At 32.7% G+C, this 18,709-nt stretch overlaps 1 protein-coding gene across 2 annotated transcripts; it reads left to right on the forward strand.

Moving 5' to 3' along the window:
• Nucleotides 1-3,253: 3,253 nt before the first annotated feature.
• On the forward strand, nucleotides 3,254-18,343 carry LOC139808100 (UDP-glycosyltransferase UGT5-like). Of its 2 annotated transcripts, XM_071769746.1 has the most exons (6): nucleotides 3,254-3,550; nucleotides 5,245-5,481; nucleotides 9,945-10,361; nucleotides 15,860-16,082; nucleotides 17,403-17,622; nucleotides 17,898-18,343. In XM_071769746.1, exons 1-6 carry the CDS (start codon nucleotides 3,323-3,325, stop codon nucleotides 18,190-18,192), a joined length of 1,620 nt encoding a protein of 539 aa, XP_071625847.1. In that variant the 5' UTR covers nucleotides 3,254-3,322; the 3' UTR covers nucleotides 18,193-18,343. The 2 variants fall into 2 exon arrangements, with proteins under 2 accessions (XP_071625847.1, XP_071625848.1); XM_071769747.1 differs by lacking the exon at nucleotides 5,245-5,481.
• The last annotated feature ends 366 nt before the right edge of the window (nucleotides 18,344-18,709 follow it).

Genomic DNA, 18,709 nt, shown 5'->3' on the forward strand with positions numbered 1-18,709 from the left:
CCATCGCTTCTTCCAGTGACTCATTTGTTTTCGACTATCGCCGATTTCTCTTTTATTAGGGTCCCTTATTTATCTCGCGACCCTGTTTCAATGTTGACAGACGATGCATACCCTTAAAGGATAAAGGATAAAGAATTTTACTTTATATACCCCAAGAGGCCTTAAAGGGCGTTTTGAAGGGACGTACCCAACCCTAACCTCCAATTCATCCTACTACCTTACTGTTTCCTACTTTGGACCAACGGTTTAACGTCTCTTCCGAAAGACGGAGCCCAGTTTTCTCCGCATCTGCACGGAGGAGCGCGGTTTTTTCGGAAAAAACTTTTCCATGATTCATGGCTCTAGTGGACTCGAACCTGGTTTCTCAGATTACGAGTCTGGCGCTCTACCACTAGACCACACTGCCGCCCTGACGATGCATACCCTTCTAATCTTAATTGCAGTCTTTTTGCAAACAGAAACCTCCGCCACGTGCCCTTACAAGATTTTTAAAAGCACGTTTTAGACCTCGTTTCTGTTTGTCGGAACATTGCGCGAGTAATTTTGGCATAGTCGCGCGATGCAATAAAGATCCCCATCAGACCTTGTCTGGAATTAAGGCCCCTTTGACGCGTCGTGTCGCCGGGTTTATAGTTAAAGGCCCGACAAGGTTGATAAGAATCTGGTCACGCATGCCCCGTCTGTCAGTAATTCGTCATCTAGCAGGTTGCTTTTAGTTGCCCAAGCAAATAGGTAGTTTGATCATAAAAAAGGAATGTGAGGAGATCAAAGCCTCACTCGCCGATCGATAACCGTACGTGCTGAGTTTATTTATTCTTACTTTAAGGGATATCTTAAGCGCTTAATAGGAATTTCCGCGAAAGAGAGAAATCGTGGAGTTCGCAGGACGTAACAACAGAATCAAGTATATATCTGGAGATGAAATTATCATGGCTTTTTATAATCTTGGAGATGTCTCTGAGATATTTTCATGATATCTTGCGCAATCAGATATTCCGTCATTCAGACATCTTCTAGATATCTTGGAGATATATTTTACTGTGTGGGAGCTAACTATGAATCGGCCATATATTTGAATGCAAATATTACAGAGATGTCTTTTTCAAAGATATAGGCTGCGGTCCACTTGACGCTACAAATTCTTTGGAGCGTTCTTCTTCTCCTTCTTTCTTCATTGAAAGAAAAGAGAAGAAGAATGCTTTGAAGCATTTGTAGCGTAAAGTGAACCGCAGCCATAATGTGATATCGAGTAATGATGTCCTGTAGATATTCTGTAAATATCTGATAATAAGATATCTCAGATTTGACTTAAAATTGTAGGCATAAAGATATCTGGCTATATCTCAGATATATTTTGCTGTGTGGGAATTTACATAATTTGCATCTTTTGGAAAATATGCATAAAACATATAAAGCTGATTTGAAACGCAACATAGAACGATTGGTGAATGAGATCTGGCAATAAAGAGTGGAAATGTTAAAACGCCCATTAATAAATGTAGAGGATGCCTTAAATAACTATAATCCAGTTATTTGCGAAAATATTTTCACTATTTTACGTATTTTCGCTACTTTACTCGTGTCGATTTGCGAAAATAAGAGATCCTTTTCAATATTACGACGTTTGCAAATCTATTTGCGATGCACAACTTCGGAGAACCGTTTAAATGAATTGGCGCTCATGAATCTTTATACGGATTTAACGCCGTCTTTATTGGAGATGTTTTAGATAAAAGTGCTAAAACCAACTTGAGAGAGAGAGAGAGAGAGAGAGAGGGTAATCATTTAAGTAATAAAGAAAAAAATTTTTAAAGTAAAGAAAATTAATGTAAAAAAAAATAAAAAGTTAAAAAATATATAAAAAAGTGTAATATGTAAAATAAATAAATAAAAAAAAAAATTATAAAAAGTAAATTGGGATTAGTAGTGTTACCACGTCCTCGTCGTTGATCCTGGAGTAAAAGCTGAGCGTAATACTAAGAAAAATATTAAACCAAATAATTTTGCCGAACCCCCTCCCCCCATATCGGCGTCAGGATCCGCTAGTGATCGTAAGTATACAATAATAGAAGCTGACTTGTACTTCGAAGAATATATGACACGATTGTCAGCATGGATGTATTGAAGCTTATGTAATGTCAGACAGCAGTTTAACGTATAGTTATATGTAATGTCAAACAGGTTGGAATATAAATAATAAAAAATTGTATTTTATCATTTTCGCATAATTATATCTATTTATGCTTATTTGAAACTATTAATAATATCGTGTGTTAAATAAATATTATTATATATATTTAGTTACAGTTGCAATAATTTCAAAAAAGAATAAATAAAATTTTTGACAAATTTTTTATACTTTTATATGCTTGGACGTTTTAATTATCGTATTACAACTACCGTATCTCTGTACCTGAAAATCATGGTAGTCGTGGACAACATGTATTTTACGCGAAGAATTTTATGCGAACTATTCTGATTAATATATATTATACTAAAATATATTAATATTTATTACAATAAAATATAAAATATGTTTGATTAATTTTACTAAAATATATAATAAAATTTCAATAATTTTTCAAAAATTACCAATCTGTTTGATAATTTTTATCACGTTATTTGTAAAATGTCTTTTGTATATTTCAAAAATTCCTATTGTTACCGATAATATTTGATTGGTTGCCAAGTTGCCTCACATTTGTAGTGAATTTAATTGTAAAATATAACAAAAAATTCTTTCCGTATAGTGCATCTGCAGTAATATATCTGCAGCAACATAAAGATTTTGTATTTGATATCGCGGTAAATAATTAAAATTTCTATAAATATAATTACATGTAATTTACTCTCTTTTGTTGGTTTGCATACATTTCTAATATAGTTTTTATCGATGTCTATTAATAATTACCATACTGTATTACGTAATGATCAATCACGTATTTACGTAACCAACTGATTGAATGATTATTCTGCATGCGAATGTCGTCATTCAGTTTCAACAATAATAGTAGTAGGAAGTGAATAGATACTGCGTACTATCTACAATATATATATATATATATATATATATATATATATATATATATATACAGGTACATGTTATTAATTACTTATTTATGCATCTTTTTTTCTCTTATTTTTGTGAGTACAGCTAAGTTGTTGAGAAAATCTCAATATTACCAGTCTAAAGTTACATAAAGTAATATTATGATAACGCTATTATCTCGAAATAAAGAGAGGGGGAATGCTACACTAGGCATGCAGATACATTCGGTCTCAGGATCTGATTGAGAGACCACGCGAGAAGTTTTGCGCAACAATGTTGAGTCGCGTCATTTTCCTGATTTGTTGTATTTTAATGGGTGATATCGTGATAGCGTCGAAACCATTGTCGATTTTAGTGGTAGAGACTGTTCCGTCGCCTAGCCACCACGTCTGGACGGAGCATTTGGTTAAAGGATTACTTCGCAAAGGTCATCATGTACACGCAGTCAGCATATTAGAGACTAAAGTTAAGGGTAAACTCGCGCAGAATTTAACATACGCCGTAAGTAGATATTATAGGAGACTCGAAGACATTCTGAGAGATATAAATCGATTATTTGCAAATCATAAAACAAATGAGAAAAAAATATAACTTTTCTATTTTAAGGAGGTTCGATGGCTACAACAAAATGCAGAGAGTTTCATGAAATTTTAATATGTTCTGGAATGCAAAATAGAATTATGTAAATTTACTAGGAATTTTTCACCGTCCCGTTTTGAAAAAAATCTACTCCAAAAATTTAAAAAGTACAATTTTTGGATTAGATTTTTTTCAAGACGGGACGGTGAAAAATTCCCAAAAAATTCACATAATTCTATTTTGCATTCCAGAACAACATATTAAAATTTCATGAAACTGGCTGCATTTTTAACATAGGTTTTTATGGGAAATGACATATTGCATATACCTTCAGAATAAAATAAGTGCAAGAAAAAATGCAAATAATAAGAAAAAAAATATGCACACGTAACTTAATAATTTACAAATAAATGAGCAAAAGAAAGGGGAAGGTTACCGCACATTTCGTAAAAAAATTAATTATTAAAGCATAAATTGCTTGATTTTTCGTCTGCTAGACTGCCACGGTCGTGAACGACGTAAACAGCAGCACGCATTATACACGCGGCGACCAATCAGAGCAATCCCCTTCATTCCCACTACTTCAAACGCTAGTGCGCTGTTTCCAGAACCCTCGCGTCCCACTACTCGATCCGATGAAGCCATCGAACCTCTTTAAGGTATTCCTTTCATGACACCAAAGTCTTGAGAATTAACTGATTTTTTGGTACGAGAAAGTTAAAATGCATATCTTTACGCCAGAAAAAAATTAAACCACATTACCGAATATATAAAGAAAAATTATGACTTTTGAAAATTCGATATTTTATATGTGACGTTATCGAAAAAGTTATTTTCCACATTGACATGTAATAATTTGTTTATCAAATATCTTAAGATATTAAATATTAACTGCGCTACATATTCGCTAAACTCTATAAAATACAGAGTCACCGAATGTTTAAACAAAATATTTATGTTAAAAGTTGACTTGAAATGTGGTTTATAGATGAATATTTTTAATGGCGACTTTCAAGGAATTATTTGGCAACGCTGCAAGCTGTGCGCTCATGTCACACTTCAGTTCATCACGTAACGGTTTATTATCAACTTTTATTTTCACAAATTGTCCCTTATTTTTGCCCACATTACTCCTCATTTTGTGTTTCTTATCACTCATTATTATTATAAATAAAATCTCTCATTGATAAAAAGAAAATGTCACAATATTCTTTGATTAATGAAATTGACACTTACATTGACACTTTTGTTATCAACTTCACATTTTACAATCGGCGCCTTGAAAAACGCAGCGTTGCTATATTGTTCTGACAGTAAAATTTACCGAAAAATGAAAAATTTCTAAATACACGTAATATTTTCACTTCTTTCTTATAATTAAACATAATAATCAATTATAACTTGATTTTATATAAGTTTAATGCAATATACAAGAGTTTGCTGAGGCCCTGCTTAAGCGCCTACAAAATACACTCCTCCGTGAAAGGAATACCTTAAATGTTTTCTATCTTACGTAAGATCAATGTGCATTCGTACGTAAGATCAATGGAGATGTTAATTTGTCACATTTTCATATGTCCTCTCCTGTATAGCGTAAGGGTACTTATTATTTTCAGGTTTTTGATAGTCTAATGGAAACTTATGATGAATCTTTTAATTATGACCCAGTTGAATGGGAGAAGTACAGCGTATTTTATGGGGCATATTTTATGTATCAGTGGGGTATTCACGCATGTAACACAATGATAAAAGCTAAAGCAGCGAGAGATCTTTTGGAAGTGACTAAAACAGTCGAGTTTGACGTTATAGTGCAGGACATTACTTTATCCCAATGTTTCTACGGCCTATGGGAGGTAAAGCAATCAACTTTAATAAATTTTAATTGATTAGGCTATTTTGAAACTGCAAGCGACTTAGCAAAGTTGCCCTATAAATCAAGTTTGTTTGCGTATAAACAAATTGAAAGTGTCTAGTTATTGCTCATATCAGCGGTAATCTTCACAATCGCTTCTTATTATTTGTTTAAAACTATGATGAAGTACGATTTCATCAGAACATCTCTGATGTGGAAAATGTGAAAAAATACGTGAAATATTTCGTGGCGTTCTCTGTACAGATAAATAGGGTAATAATTGGGAAGTTACTAAAACTATATGAGTAGACAGGCCGAAATGACTAAAACATTATGCTGTAGAAGAAATCAATCATTTTCATTAGCACATAGTACGAAAAAGATTTACATATATAAATTTATTAAAATAAATATTATTAAAAAGATACAAGAAAATTGTTGTCATATTTTGGATGTAGTATTTTAATAATATAATGTTGCGCTCGCGAAGATTCTTCCTTACAAACTCGGCAGTTTCTTGTTGCGCATTTTTATAAATAGTTAAGAACCCTGTTATTGCAGTAACACTAACTTAACGAACAGGAAACAATACACGGAAATAATAATCATTACATACCTCTGCACAAAGCGATAGTTTATTTTTATATAAGTATATTATATTTTGTAGTTGAAGTTTGGAGCGTTCTAGGAGCAAAAATTAAAAATTTTCTTTAACTTGAAAAAATATAAAAAGAAATCTATTAATATATAAGACAATAAAATTCTAATAAAAATGTTAATTTAAAATTAATAAAAGAGGATAAAAAAAGTGTGCAAGTAGAAACTTGCACATTGCTTCTTCATAGTTTTTAAGTGTGCAAGTAGAAACTTACACATTGCTTTCTCATAGCTTTTAAGTGGGCAAGTAGAAACTTGCACATTGCTTCCTCATAGTTTTTAAGTGTGCAAATTATAAAGAGTGATGGCAAATTTTGCCTATTTTTTGGACCTCGAACTTCAAACATTTTTTCATGGCAAATAGTACTATTAGATAAAACATTAATCCCAGTAAAATTTCAAGATGAGCATAGGCACGGTTCCGGAGATACAAGAGAGTGAAAGTGATGATTTCCAATCATAGTCCAAAAGCCGGCTGCACAAAACCCTCCCTCATTGAACATACGGTTGAATTTTATTCGAATCGATAGCTTTTTTAGTGGTTAACCCTGTGCCGGGTTTTATATGCCCTGAAACTTGACCAAAGTGTCAAAAAAAGGCCACTTCCGGTATGATTTTTTGAGGTAAAATCCCCTTAAAGAACATACGGCTAAAACTTGTATCAAGGTGTACTGCATAAAGAAGAATGCGTGGCTGAAGTTCACGTATTATTGAGGGTATTTTCTGTCGCCACTCCAATCTGTGAGAGGCAAGGGGACTCACATTAAAAAAGCACCCCAATCTGTGAGAAGCAAGGGGACTCACATTAAAAAAACACCCCAATATGTGAGAGGCAAGGAAACTCACAGTAAAAAAGCAACCCGATCCGTGAGAGGCGGTGTCAAGTTTCACTTCAACTCCATCTATCTCGGGGAATTTTCATGCTAGACAAAAACTAGGGTCATATTTGAATCTGGTGTAAAAAAATCCATAAGAAACGATATGTTTTACTTTGTTATATATATTTTATTCCTTGGTATAGATACTTGAAGAGTTTCGTGTACTTTCATGGATTATGGTGAAACCATCACTTTCGTTTCTTCATATCTCCGGAACCGTGCCTATGCTCATCTTAAAATTTCTCTGGGATTAATGTCTCATCATATATAGTACTATTTGGCATAAAAAAAGTTTGAAATTTGAAGTCCAAAAAATGGGCGAAAAAACAGATCTTTTTGCCATCACTCTTTGCCATCACTCTTTCGAGGAATCCGTACATAGGAAGCAAAATGTGCAAATTTCACATTTGCACACTTTTTAATTATATTGCCAATTTTTTCTAATTTTATTATATTTTTCAGTCTTTTCTACCCCTATTTTATATATATAATTCTTTAAAATTTCATTAATCAGTTCTTGAGTTACAGACGTTTGAAATTTCTGAGAATCTCTACATACATAATATAAAGTTGAATCTAATCAACTAAATTTTAAAGAATTATATATATGAAATAAAGGAGAAAAGATTGAAGAATATAACAGAAATAGAAAAGTCACCAATTAATACTAATTAATACTAAATTGTCCAAAAATATCAATTTTTAAAAAGTTTTAAGTCTCAAGCAGTTGAGATTTGAGGTACAGTCTTTAAGGGTTAAAACTTTATAATATTGGCAATTTTTTTAATTCTATTATATTCTTCAGTCTTTTCTACCCCTATTTCATATATAATTCTTTAAGATTTGGTTAATCAGTTTTTGAGTTATAGAAATTTCGGTAAATTTGGCACACGCATACACACACACACACACACACACATACACGCGCATACGGACATTTTTTAAAATTGCAATTTTTCGACGTTTTAGAACATTCTGAACACATTGGCAGCGGCAACTAAAAAAAATTTTTTATGAGGAGCAATAAAAGAGGTCGTAGGATAAATTTTTCACGAAAATGGTGATTTGCATTTTGTGCCAAAATATACAAGTGTGAGGACAATCGTTAAAATCCATTACAATAGAAAAAAAAATAGTTTGTTAACAGTTGGGCCCCGGAAGTGCCTTGTTTAATCCGAAGTATTCGAGCGTACTTGTATATGTAAGAAATATTCCTAATAATTGTTCTTGTGCTTTGTGCAAAAATGTACATGTATAAAAATAATTTTTAAGGTCCACTCCCAACACCAGTAAAAACGCCATTAGAAAAAATAATAGTTTGTTAACAGTCGAGGCCTGGACAGCTTCATATATTTATGCGTAGTATTTGAGCCTATACTAGTATATGTAAAAAAATTCTAACGATTGTTTCCGCAATTTGTGCCAAAATATATACTATTCTTTTGCATTAAAACTTGTGTTTTTTTATAGTAAACTAGCTGGTTTAGTTGACATGTTGACTGCAGTTGGCATAGTGACTGAAGTTGACATCGGTGTTGTTGTAGTATGATGCGGTAAATATAATTTCGGACATTTTGCAGCACACAAGAGATTTATGAGATACGGCATGGTATCTGCAGATGTGCAAAATGAGCGGCAAAAACTTTGACGTATCTCATTTAGAGCAGAGAAGCAAAATCTTCCGGTTCGTGAAGTTTGATCAATCACGTGTGAGATGTAATGATGTAATCCGTTATACGGCACCATATCCTAAATAGTATAATTGATTAATTTATTAGTAATTATATTCTCTCTCTCTCTCTCTCTCAATTTTAATTATGTCAAGCACGCCAATCATTACAGAAACATCTTATAATTTTTAAAGATATTTTTATTGTCAAGCTAAAAAAACATCTTACTTATAGCGTAAATTTTATTAAACATATAATGTATTTTCCAAATTAAATATATCAGTTTAATCAATTTAGATTTTCTAAACGCAAATTTATAATTAAAAAAACATTGTATATAATTTTAACATGATTAATAAATTCTAATTTATATAATTTAAAAATTTTAATAATAATTTTATTTAATTTAAGCAAAAATATATAAAATAGAATGTCTGTATGTATGTATGTTCTTTATACACTCTTAAACTATTCGACCAAATTTTTATCAAAAGTATATAAAATAGGGGTAGAATTTTCCGGGGAGTGTTATAGAGTGTATAGTTTTTCGTTACCAATCTTTTTGGGAACCGGTATCCAAAATTTTTCCAATTTTTCGGGAAATAATTGACCGAATTTCAAAAAATCTATATATGAAACAGGGGTAGAATTTCCCGGGGAGTGCCATAATTTTATATATATCTACAGATATTTCAAAAATTATTTTGATGTAAGACCAAGTTCATTATTTTATTTATATTTAATATGTTTTACAATTGTCCAAACATTAGCGTTCCTATTATGTTCCGGGTTCTCCTACCATATTATGCTGACTCCTTAAATGTACCGGAACACGGTGTCGGAAAAGTACGTTCTATTTATTAAACTTATGTTTTTAATAACTTTATAATAAACAATGAACGGCTAAAATCTTTTGAAGATTTTTTAGGAGGGTGACCTTATATTAACACTATATGTCTGTCAAAGTGAAGGTCATTGGAGGTGGGTTCCCTAGACAGTAGTTTTTCCACTTTTTTGTTATAATTTTATTGTTTTATACATAAATCTATTTTTTTATAATTTCTTTATTAGGGAAAATTTTAATTTTTGCTTTAAGATCTGCTCAAACTTCAACTGCATTATTATTTTTGCATTATCTGCTAATAAAAGTGACGAACTTTTCTGCAAAATAGTATTTAATTTATTTTATTTTTTTTATTACAAAAAGAATATTTATTTAGTTTTAGCTTTTTCCATTGTCCGTAGTATCGTTCTTTCAGATTGCTAAAGGTAAGCCACCCATAGTAGGCTATGTTCCTTTTGGTGCTATACCTTATCTCAAGGATTATATTGGTGGACCAAGTTATCCCACTGTTCGATCTTATACACATGCAGCCATTGCAAAACCTGAAGGTTTGTGGCTGAGAACGTGGAATACTTTATATTACATTGTGGATGATCTCATACGACATTACTATTTTTTTCCTATTATTCAACGACTTACTGAGGAATATGTAGGCCATGCAATTAGACCATTACATAAAATAGAAAGAGAAAGTATAAATATTGTACTAATTAATAGTCATTCTGCGCTCGAATCTGCGATACCACTGCCACCGAATACCCTAGAGATTGCAGGATTGAATGCTCAGGCCGTGCAACCAATTGCCGGCGAGGTAATCGTGATGTATTCTGAGGTAAGAGAAATTATACGAACCCTGGTTCGCGTTATATATTTTATATTATGCATTTTGTATTATGCAAGGGGTCCTATTTAAGTAATGCATTTTAATATTTCTTCTGTAACTCGTCATAGACAAAAGTTGCATGGTTTTGAGGGGGCCACATGATGAAAATATCGACTTAACCTTGAGTGACCTTTTCAAGGTCAAGTTAAGTTAGAATAAGATCACCTCAAATTTTTTAAATAAAACCTCTTATTTTTCATGTCAGACGTTTTCAAAACACTATAATAAAACTTTCTTTCGTTAAGAATTTCCTGAGACATTTTAAATTTTGACATGACATTTTTAATATAAAATATGAAATATCTCGTAAAGTATTCACTTTTCAATGACTTTACCTTAATACTTTTATACGTAGAATAATAAAAAGAATCGAATAATGTTATTAATTTTAAATTATGCAATTCTGCAAAATTGAAGGCGTCTACAAAATGCAATCAATTTTTTAAAATAATTATTTTTAATTTTTTACAACAATCGAATTCTTTTATTATTCTATAAGTTATCGAAAAATGGTACTTTACAAGATATTTCGCATTTTCCACTTAAAAAAAGGCATGTAAAGTCGATATTCGCATATCGAAGTTTATTATTGTTTGTACGAATATAGAAAACGGGCTAACTAAGAACCAAGCGCGGTAAATGATGCGCGAAAGTTTTATTTATATTTTTATTTTACATATTGTCCAATCTTTGATTGCGCGCCGACTATATTTGTCAGACTTGAAACACAGCTCCGGTTGGAGTAGTAAAATCCCCCTTCACCTAATTAAATCGATTCGATTTAATTTTTGATGTTATATGCATCTAAATAACTATAAAGAAATCATTGCAAAAATATTACCTCAGCCAGGGTTTGAACTTCCTTCATTCTATAAAGGTTCGTACCAATTCGACCATTGAGGCATGTGGTAATATTTATCGCAATAATCTATTATTAGTTGTAATATTACGCGTACTTTCAGCCAGCGTGATTTAAATTCGAAGTATAGGCTCCAATGGAAATCCGCACAAATATAGAAAACGGGCTAAACTAAGAACCAAGCGCGGTAAATGATGCGCGAAAGTTTTATTTATATTTTTCACAACTCGTGAACTCTTTGTCGGACATCGCCGCAAACCTACTATGATCTTATACTATGACTCTAACATGAGTCAGGGACGACTCTTCCGCGTGGTCTTAAATATCTGTGATTGTTTGGCGCTCGCCTTTGTAAATAGTTCGTCTGTATTAGTATTAGATTATCGGTATACACTACCATATTTTGGTGACTCGCGCGAAACGTCGGCAGATTGCTCGGATCGGATCGATATCGATATTTCCGCGACTCACCAATCGGTGCTGCCCTCGCACACCCTACGAGGACACCCGCCAAAAGGGACAAACTGCTCGCTCGCGGCACATTATAGGACCGCGAGCTCACTCATCGCTAAACGGTCTCAGGGTGCACACTCCCTTATGCACGCTTGAACCTACGGAAGGCTGAATCCGAGAGTGCGATCTCGCCTGCCTTGCTGCCTTGCCGCCCCGCCTGCTTGTTCTGCTCGCTTCTGCCTGCCTGCTTGCTTTGCCTGTGCTGTTTGGCCCGCTTGCTGCATGTGCCTGCCTAAGGACGGACGAATCCCTCCACGTGACGACGGCCGACCGAAAGGTGAGTCGCTTAACAAATTCGCTTTTGTTTATTTCGCTTTAATTTAGCGTCGAGGAGACGACATACACCTCCTCTGGTCCTTCTCGCATATTTAGACCAACTCGCAACTGGGGCGACCTTAGACCCCCTCGAGACAGTGGTAGACGTGTGGTAGATACTTAGTAGACATGGATATGTGGATAACACGTGGATATCTAAGAGATATCTTTGATAGATATTTTGTAGACATGGATATGTGGATAACACATGGATATCTAATGGATATTCCTGCTGGTTATTTGAGAGATATGGGTATTTTTACATTTATTAGATATCTTTTAAATATCCATAATAGATATGGACGTTATATGGATATGTAGATATCTATTGGATATCTATTAAATATTATGTTCTGTGTGGGTTCGTGAGCGGCTGTCATCGTATATTTTGACAGTTGTGTGTATTAAAGGGTTAATGGTATAATAGCAACAGTATAATATTAAAACTAAGTAGCGCGTGCGTAGCGATGTCTAGTACATTAAAAATGTCATGACAAAATTTAAAATATCTCACAAGGAAAAATATGGAAGTGTCCAACTCCGATTTTGATGAGCTTTTAATATGTTATTTCTATACAAAAATAAAAAGTAATTATTTATACGTGTTTATACGCATATTTAGGGGTGTGAAATTCTATTTTGAAAACAATTGGCTTTTTTCTTTTGAGCCGAATATCTCCGAAAGATAAAAGAAGATAAAATAGATAAAAGATAGAAAAAAATTTTAAACAGAAGTTGAATAGTTTGAAGAACACTTTAGAATAATAACAAAATAAAATTACAAAATATAACAATAACAAAATAACAATAACAAAATAACAATAACAAAATAACAATAACAAAATAACAATAACAAAATATTATTTTTCAGTGTTAAGGGAAGTAATTTATTGATATGTGTGTATATATACAGTACACATGTAGGCGGCTACAGTACACATGTAGAGAAACTACCGCTCCTCTCCCGCAAACAAGAATGGGTGGTGGTGGATCTCGGTTCGCGTAGAAAGTTGAAAACCCGAACCGTACAATGATAGACCTTGTTTTGCTTTATAAGCAAGGCGGGGAGGGGGGATGAACCTCGCTTCAATCTACTCCATCCTATATCTCTGCTTACAGGGCGAAACAATGTCTATTAAGGTTCGGGCTTTTAACTTTTCACGCGAACCCAGGTTCATCCCCATTCCCCACTCACCCTTGCCTGCGGTAATCTCCTCTCTTTCTTGGAGTGGAATCTCACTCCAAAAAAGTGAGATCCCACTCTTACGAATAATGAAAATACTGCCAGTCTAAATAGAGCGAATTTTCACTTTGCGAAAGAGTGCTTATTCATTTTTTACTTGGAGTGATTGTTCAACTTTGGAAAGAGTGACATGTTTCACTGAATAATTATTCACCTAACATAAAAAAAATTATTTATTTCGAAATTTTATTACTATTTTTTAACTAAATTTATTTCTTAAGACGCAGTCTATGATTATAAATATTTTCTCGTATTTGAAAAACACACTTACCTTAGTGGGATTCAAACTCGGGACCTCTGCATCGTGAGCCAACTGCCTTACGTGGTAGACTACTTCTTAATTTGATGTAAGCGTTATATGTAGTCTACATATATCACAACCAGCGCAAATATATAATTTTTCAAAAATTATCTTAAGAAACAAATTCAGTTTAAAAAGAGTAATAAAATTTTGAATTGGATATATGATATAATATTTCTTAATGTCGGGTGAATGTCAGAAACCAGTGCCGGATTATTATGAAATTTTGTGTTCGTAAATATATTCGTAAATAATCGGGGCCTTATGTTATGTAAGGCCATCCCTAACAAATTTCTACACGGGAACAATTGAACACGCGGGAAGCGGGAAGAGGAAAGGCGATTTCACTTCAAGTTGGAGTGAAGTTTGGAGTGATGACGTCACTCGAAGTGGAAAGCGGGAAGGCGATTTCACTTCAAGTTGGAGTAAAATTTGGAGTGACAACTTCACTCTAACGACTTCACTTTAAAAATTAGAGTGAAACTCAACTCTTTTTACCTTAGAGTGAATATTCGCTCCAATAGAGTGAATTTTTTTTTAGTGAACTGGTCAGTAACTTCATGTTTAGAGTGAAAATTTTACTCCCAAAAATTTAGAGTCTTCGCCTATATGTGTACTGTCTATACACACATATCAATAATTTATGTGTCTATAAACACATACGACAAATTACTTCTCTTAGAACTAATGTACTTTATAATATCTAAAAAAAAAAGTTTTAAAATTGAGAAACTTTAATACTATTTCTTCTAAACCAATGCCGTCTCCTACTTTTTTCTTGCATAGAATTACTCAGAAAGACCTCTTCTACAACATGTTAAAGTGGTGATAAAATCGATGAAATTTGACCTTTTATAGACATTTACTCAAATTTATAAGAGTTTTTGCAAGCGTTTATTTTTTATGTAATATAATCTACATATACATATACATATAACTAACCCAGCATGTATGCTGTTTGGGTTGGTTATGTACGTATATAAGACGTTGTTTTTTAGACATGCATGTGTGCTGTGTAGAAATTAAAACCTATGTAAAAAACACATATATGCTATATTTTTAATATCTATAGATAAATGAATAAATTTCAATCCCATTTTGTAAGATAATTTCTATTATTAATTATTAATTAATTTATATAATAATCAATAAATTGTAAGCAAGAGATAAATATTTCACGGAATATTTTTAAATTTAGAAACGTAATAGAAATATTTTTTATAATAATATTCTTTTTAGGTAATTATGAAGTATAGGGGAGGCACCTCGGATGACCTTGACCTTGACATATGTTGTCAAGGTCACCCTCCTGAGTGACCTTCAGAAGGTTTTAGCCGTCGCTCGTTTTTTATTAAAAAGTTATTAACAAAAAAAGTTTGGCGACCTCACCGATTTTAATGACCTTGATATATGTTGTCAAGGTCATGACCCCGAGTGACCTTCAGAAGGTTTTAGCCATCGCTCGCTATTCGTTAAAAAGTTATTAACAAAAAAAGTTTGGAAAATATAGTATATATAAGTGCATATATAGGTTAGTTGACGCGCTTTAAACACTTAAATACTTTTAAAGCGCGTCAACTAACCTATGTAGGTTAGTGATCAACGATTTACTGCTTTAAATGTTGTTTTGGTAAAGCAGCGACTTTTTCGCAAAATAAAGTATTCTCTGCTTTAACAAAAAGACTTCAATTTATCAACAATTTACTGGTTTAAATGTTGTGTTTTGGTAAAGCATATAAAGTTATAGAAGTTGTGATTTTCTTTAAAGCAGGGCACACACACATGTGTGTATGTCCTGCTTTATAGAAGTTGTGATTTTCTTTAAAGCAGGGCACACACACGTATATATTACTTATTTATGCCTTCCAATACTCAAAATAGCTGCTATATTTTCCAAACTTTTTTTGTTAATAACTTTTTAACGAATAGCGAGCGACGGCTAAAACCTTCTGAAGGTCACTCAGGAGGGTGACCTTGACAACATATGTCAAGGTCAAGGTCATCGGAGGTGCCTCCCCTATACTGCATAATTACCTCTTTTTATAACAACAACTTCTAAAAGAATGCCGCATAAATCTTATTTAAACAAGCTTGATAATATAATTCTGCTTAGATATAATCCGTTAAAATGTATCAGTTACTTACGATTATATTTCGTCATTAAGATTCATATCTTTGTATATTATCGAAATATTTAGTTCACCATTATTTTGCAGGATGTACGCATATTTCTTGACGGAGCAAAGAATGGAGCTATCGTAATATCATTAGGAACAAATGTAAAATGGAAACATTTCAATTTAGACACGGTTAAAACTGTTATACTGGCTCTGTCGAAACTGAAGCAGCGAGTGCTGTGGAAGTTAGATATTGAAGTGCCATTTGAGATATCGGAAAATATAATGGTTATGAAATGGATGCCTCAAAGCGAAGTTTTATGTACGTTTCCCAGTTTCTATAAATGCACGAGAAACATGAGACACATATTTCTACATAACATTTGTTTAATTAGCTGTTGCTTTTCGTATATTCGTTTATTAACGTAAACAATTCTTTTAAACAAGTTTCGGCTAGAGTCCCGTATGCGACCCCCTCCGATTTGAATCTACTTTTGCAGACACGTAGTACATACTAAAAGAAGTTGAAAGCCCCAGTGCAAATTGTAGCAGAAGTGGAGTGAAGTAGGGTGGATTTTGCTTTGCGTGGATAGTTTTTAGATAGCATTGTACTTTTCTAAACACAACAATTAGGGAGTGGACCTCGCTTCCTTACAGGGCAAAGCAAGGTCTTTTATTGTGTAATTTTACATGGGCTTTCAATTTTTCATGCAAAAAGAAGGTCAATATTGTACACATGCAGTCAAAAATCCAAAATTTAGCAAAATAATAAAAATTTGAATATTTAACAAAATAGTTATTTCCGCAAGTTGGCACAGAGGCTTTCGACTTCTTTTAGTACGTACTTACGTGCCTGCAAAAGTAGATTATAATTGGAGGAGGTCGCATACGGAACTTTTACCGATATTAATGCAATAGGTATACCTATTGCATTGATATACCATTCTTCTCTAAAAACTGCTTTGGGAAAAATAAGATTTATGATTATGAGAATTACTTACTTTTACGTTACCGGTTCAAATTGTTACTTTAATAACTAGTGTTTTAATAAAATATCAGACATACACGAAAACATCGCATAGGTATATGTATAAATATTTTGTGGATAGATTAGTTATTGATTAATTACAACACATACTCCAATGTCCAACAAGAGATTGAGGATAAAGTCTTCTAGAGCGTGGTGTACCGTATAAATATGTAAATAGATGTTCTGTGAGCGGAGACCTGCGCGAGCAGACGGACGAGTTTTCGTCCGACCTACTCTCAATCTCGCGTTGAACGGAGTATACATTTTAGAAATAACTATAGTATAAGAAAATCAATTTTTGTTGTATTAAGTTTATATAGTTATGTAGTTTATATTTCATAACTTTTTTGCACTTATTATAAGACAATTTCAGTTTTTAGTTATTACAGTTATATGTATATTATAATTTATTTATAATAAGATATTAATTTTTATTACAATAAGAACATCTCGTTTTTTGTTTAAAAATGATGTATAAGCAACAAAATTGTTTTTAAAAGTTTATTACATTAGTTTAATCGGGACATATACAGCTAATAAAATGTTTGTATTAATGTGAGATTTCCATAGTTGAGAGTATAAATATTTATTATACTATACTTTTATGTTTAGCTCATAAAAATGTAAGAGCAATCTGGACACATGGTGGTCTTCTGAGTGCGCAGGAAGCTATTTGGAAAGGCATACCAATGATCGTAATGCCTTTCTTTGGAGATCAAAAATCCAACACAAGAATATTAGTAGCTAAAGGCGTTGGCATATACTTGGACATTAAAACTTTGTCCACGCAGTCCATATTACACGCAGTTGAAGAAGTACTTTATAATGAAAGGTATCATATTTTGATCATGTTTTAATAATTATTATTTAAGCAGTAAATATTAACAATATAACTACATTTCAGATAATTACTAAACTCTAATATTTAATATAGTATAATCAATTTACAAATTCTTACAAAAGCAATTGTTTATAAAATTATAGATTATGAAATTTGGTTTTCCTGTTTATGTGTCTTGTCGTATATTTGGCTTTTCCTTTAATTAAGATGCGTTTGTTAAAATGTAATTATTTATTTCATTATTAATAGTAAAACTTCTTGTACAGTTATACGAGAAACATGAAACGGTTATCCAGCGAATTCCGGGATCGGCCAATACCGCCATTAGATTTAGCTGTTTGGAGTGTTGAATACACCGTCCGCCATCCAAATGGAACTTTAGTAACACCGCTGAGATCTCAGAGCTGGGTGGAACAAAATCTGATTGATGTCTACGCACTTTTGTTTCTTAGTTTCTTTATAATATTGTTAAGTATATTTCTTGTAATAAAGCTATTAATTAATTTTTATTATAATTATATGTATACTGCATCTAATTTACGCAAGAGTAAACAAGCGTAAGTCGTATTAAAAATTATTAATAGGCTTTGCGTGCTGTATATATAATGTTAATATAAAAAAGTGAATATAACGTAAATATTGAAAATGTTGTATTAATTGCATTGATATTGTAATTAATAATAAATTTTATTATACTGAATTATAAAATAAATGAAGATCGTGGTAAATATTAAAAACGTTTAATAAAATATTTTTGATGTATAAAAGCTCTTTTCTGACAGTAATAGTATATTGTGCACCAAGGGGCGAAAGTAGCGTTTTTCAGACGAGTGTGAAGTTTTCGCCCGAGCCGAAGGCCAATCACACGAGTCTGAAAAAGCTTTCGACCCGAAGTGCACACGATATTTTTCACAATACCTTCACGAAAAGTTCAACTTCTATGCCTAGAGAGAGGTGAGAGTGGCCAATTTCATGCCAGGGCTTGAAAAAAGCAGAGTGTCGATTTCTATAACGCTAACGTTTCATCTCCGACGAGGTATCGGCAATGACTGATCGCTTTTGCGGTATCGCAAACACG

This window comes from Temnothorax longispinosus, chromosome 2, assembly GCF_030848805.1.
Source record: "Temnothorax longispinosus isolate EJ_2023e chromosome 2, Tlon_JGU_v1, whole genome shotgun sequence".
Taxonomy (NCBI): domain Eukaryota; kingdom Metazoa; phylum Arthropoda; class Insecta; order Hymenoptera; family Formicidae; genus Temnothorax; species Temnothorax longispinosus.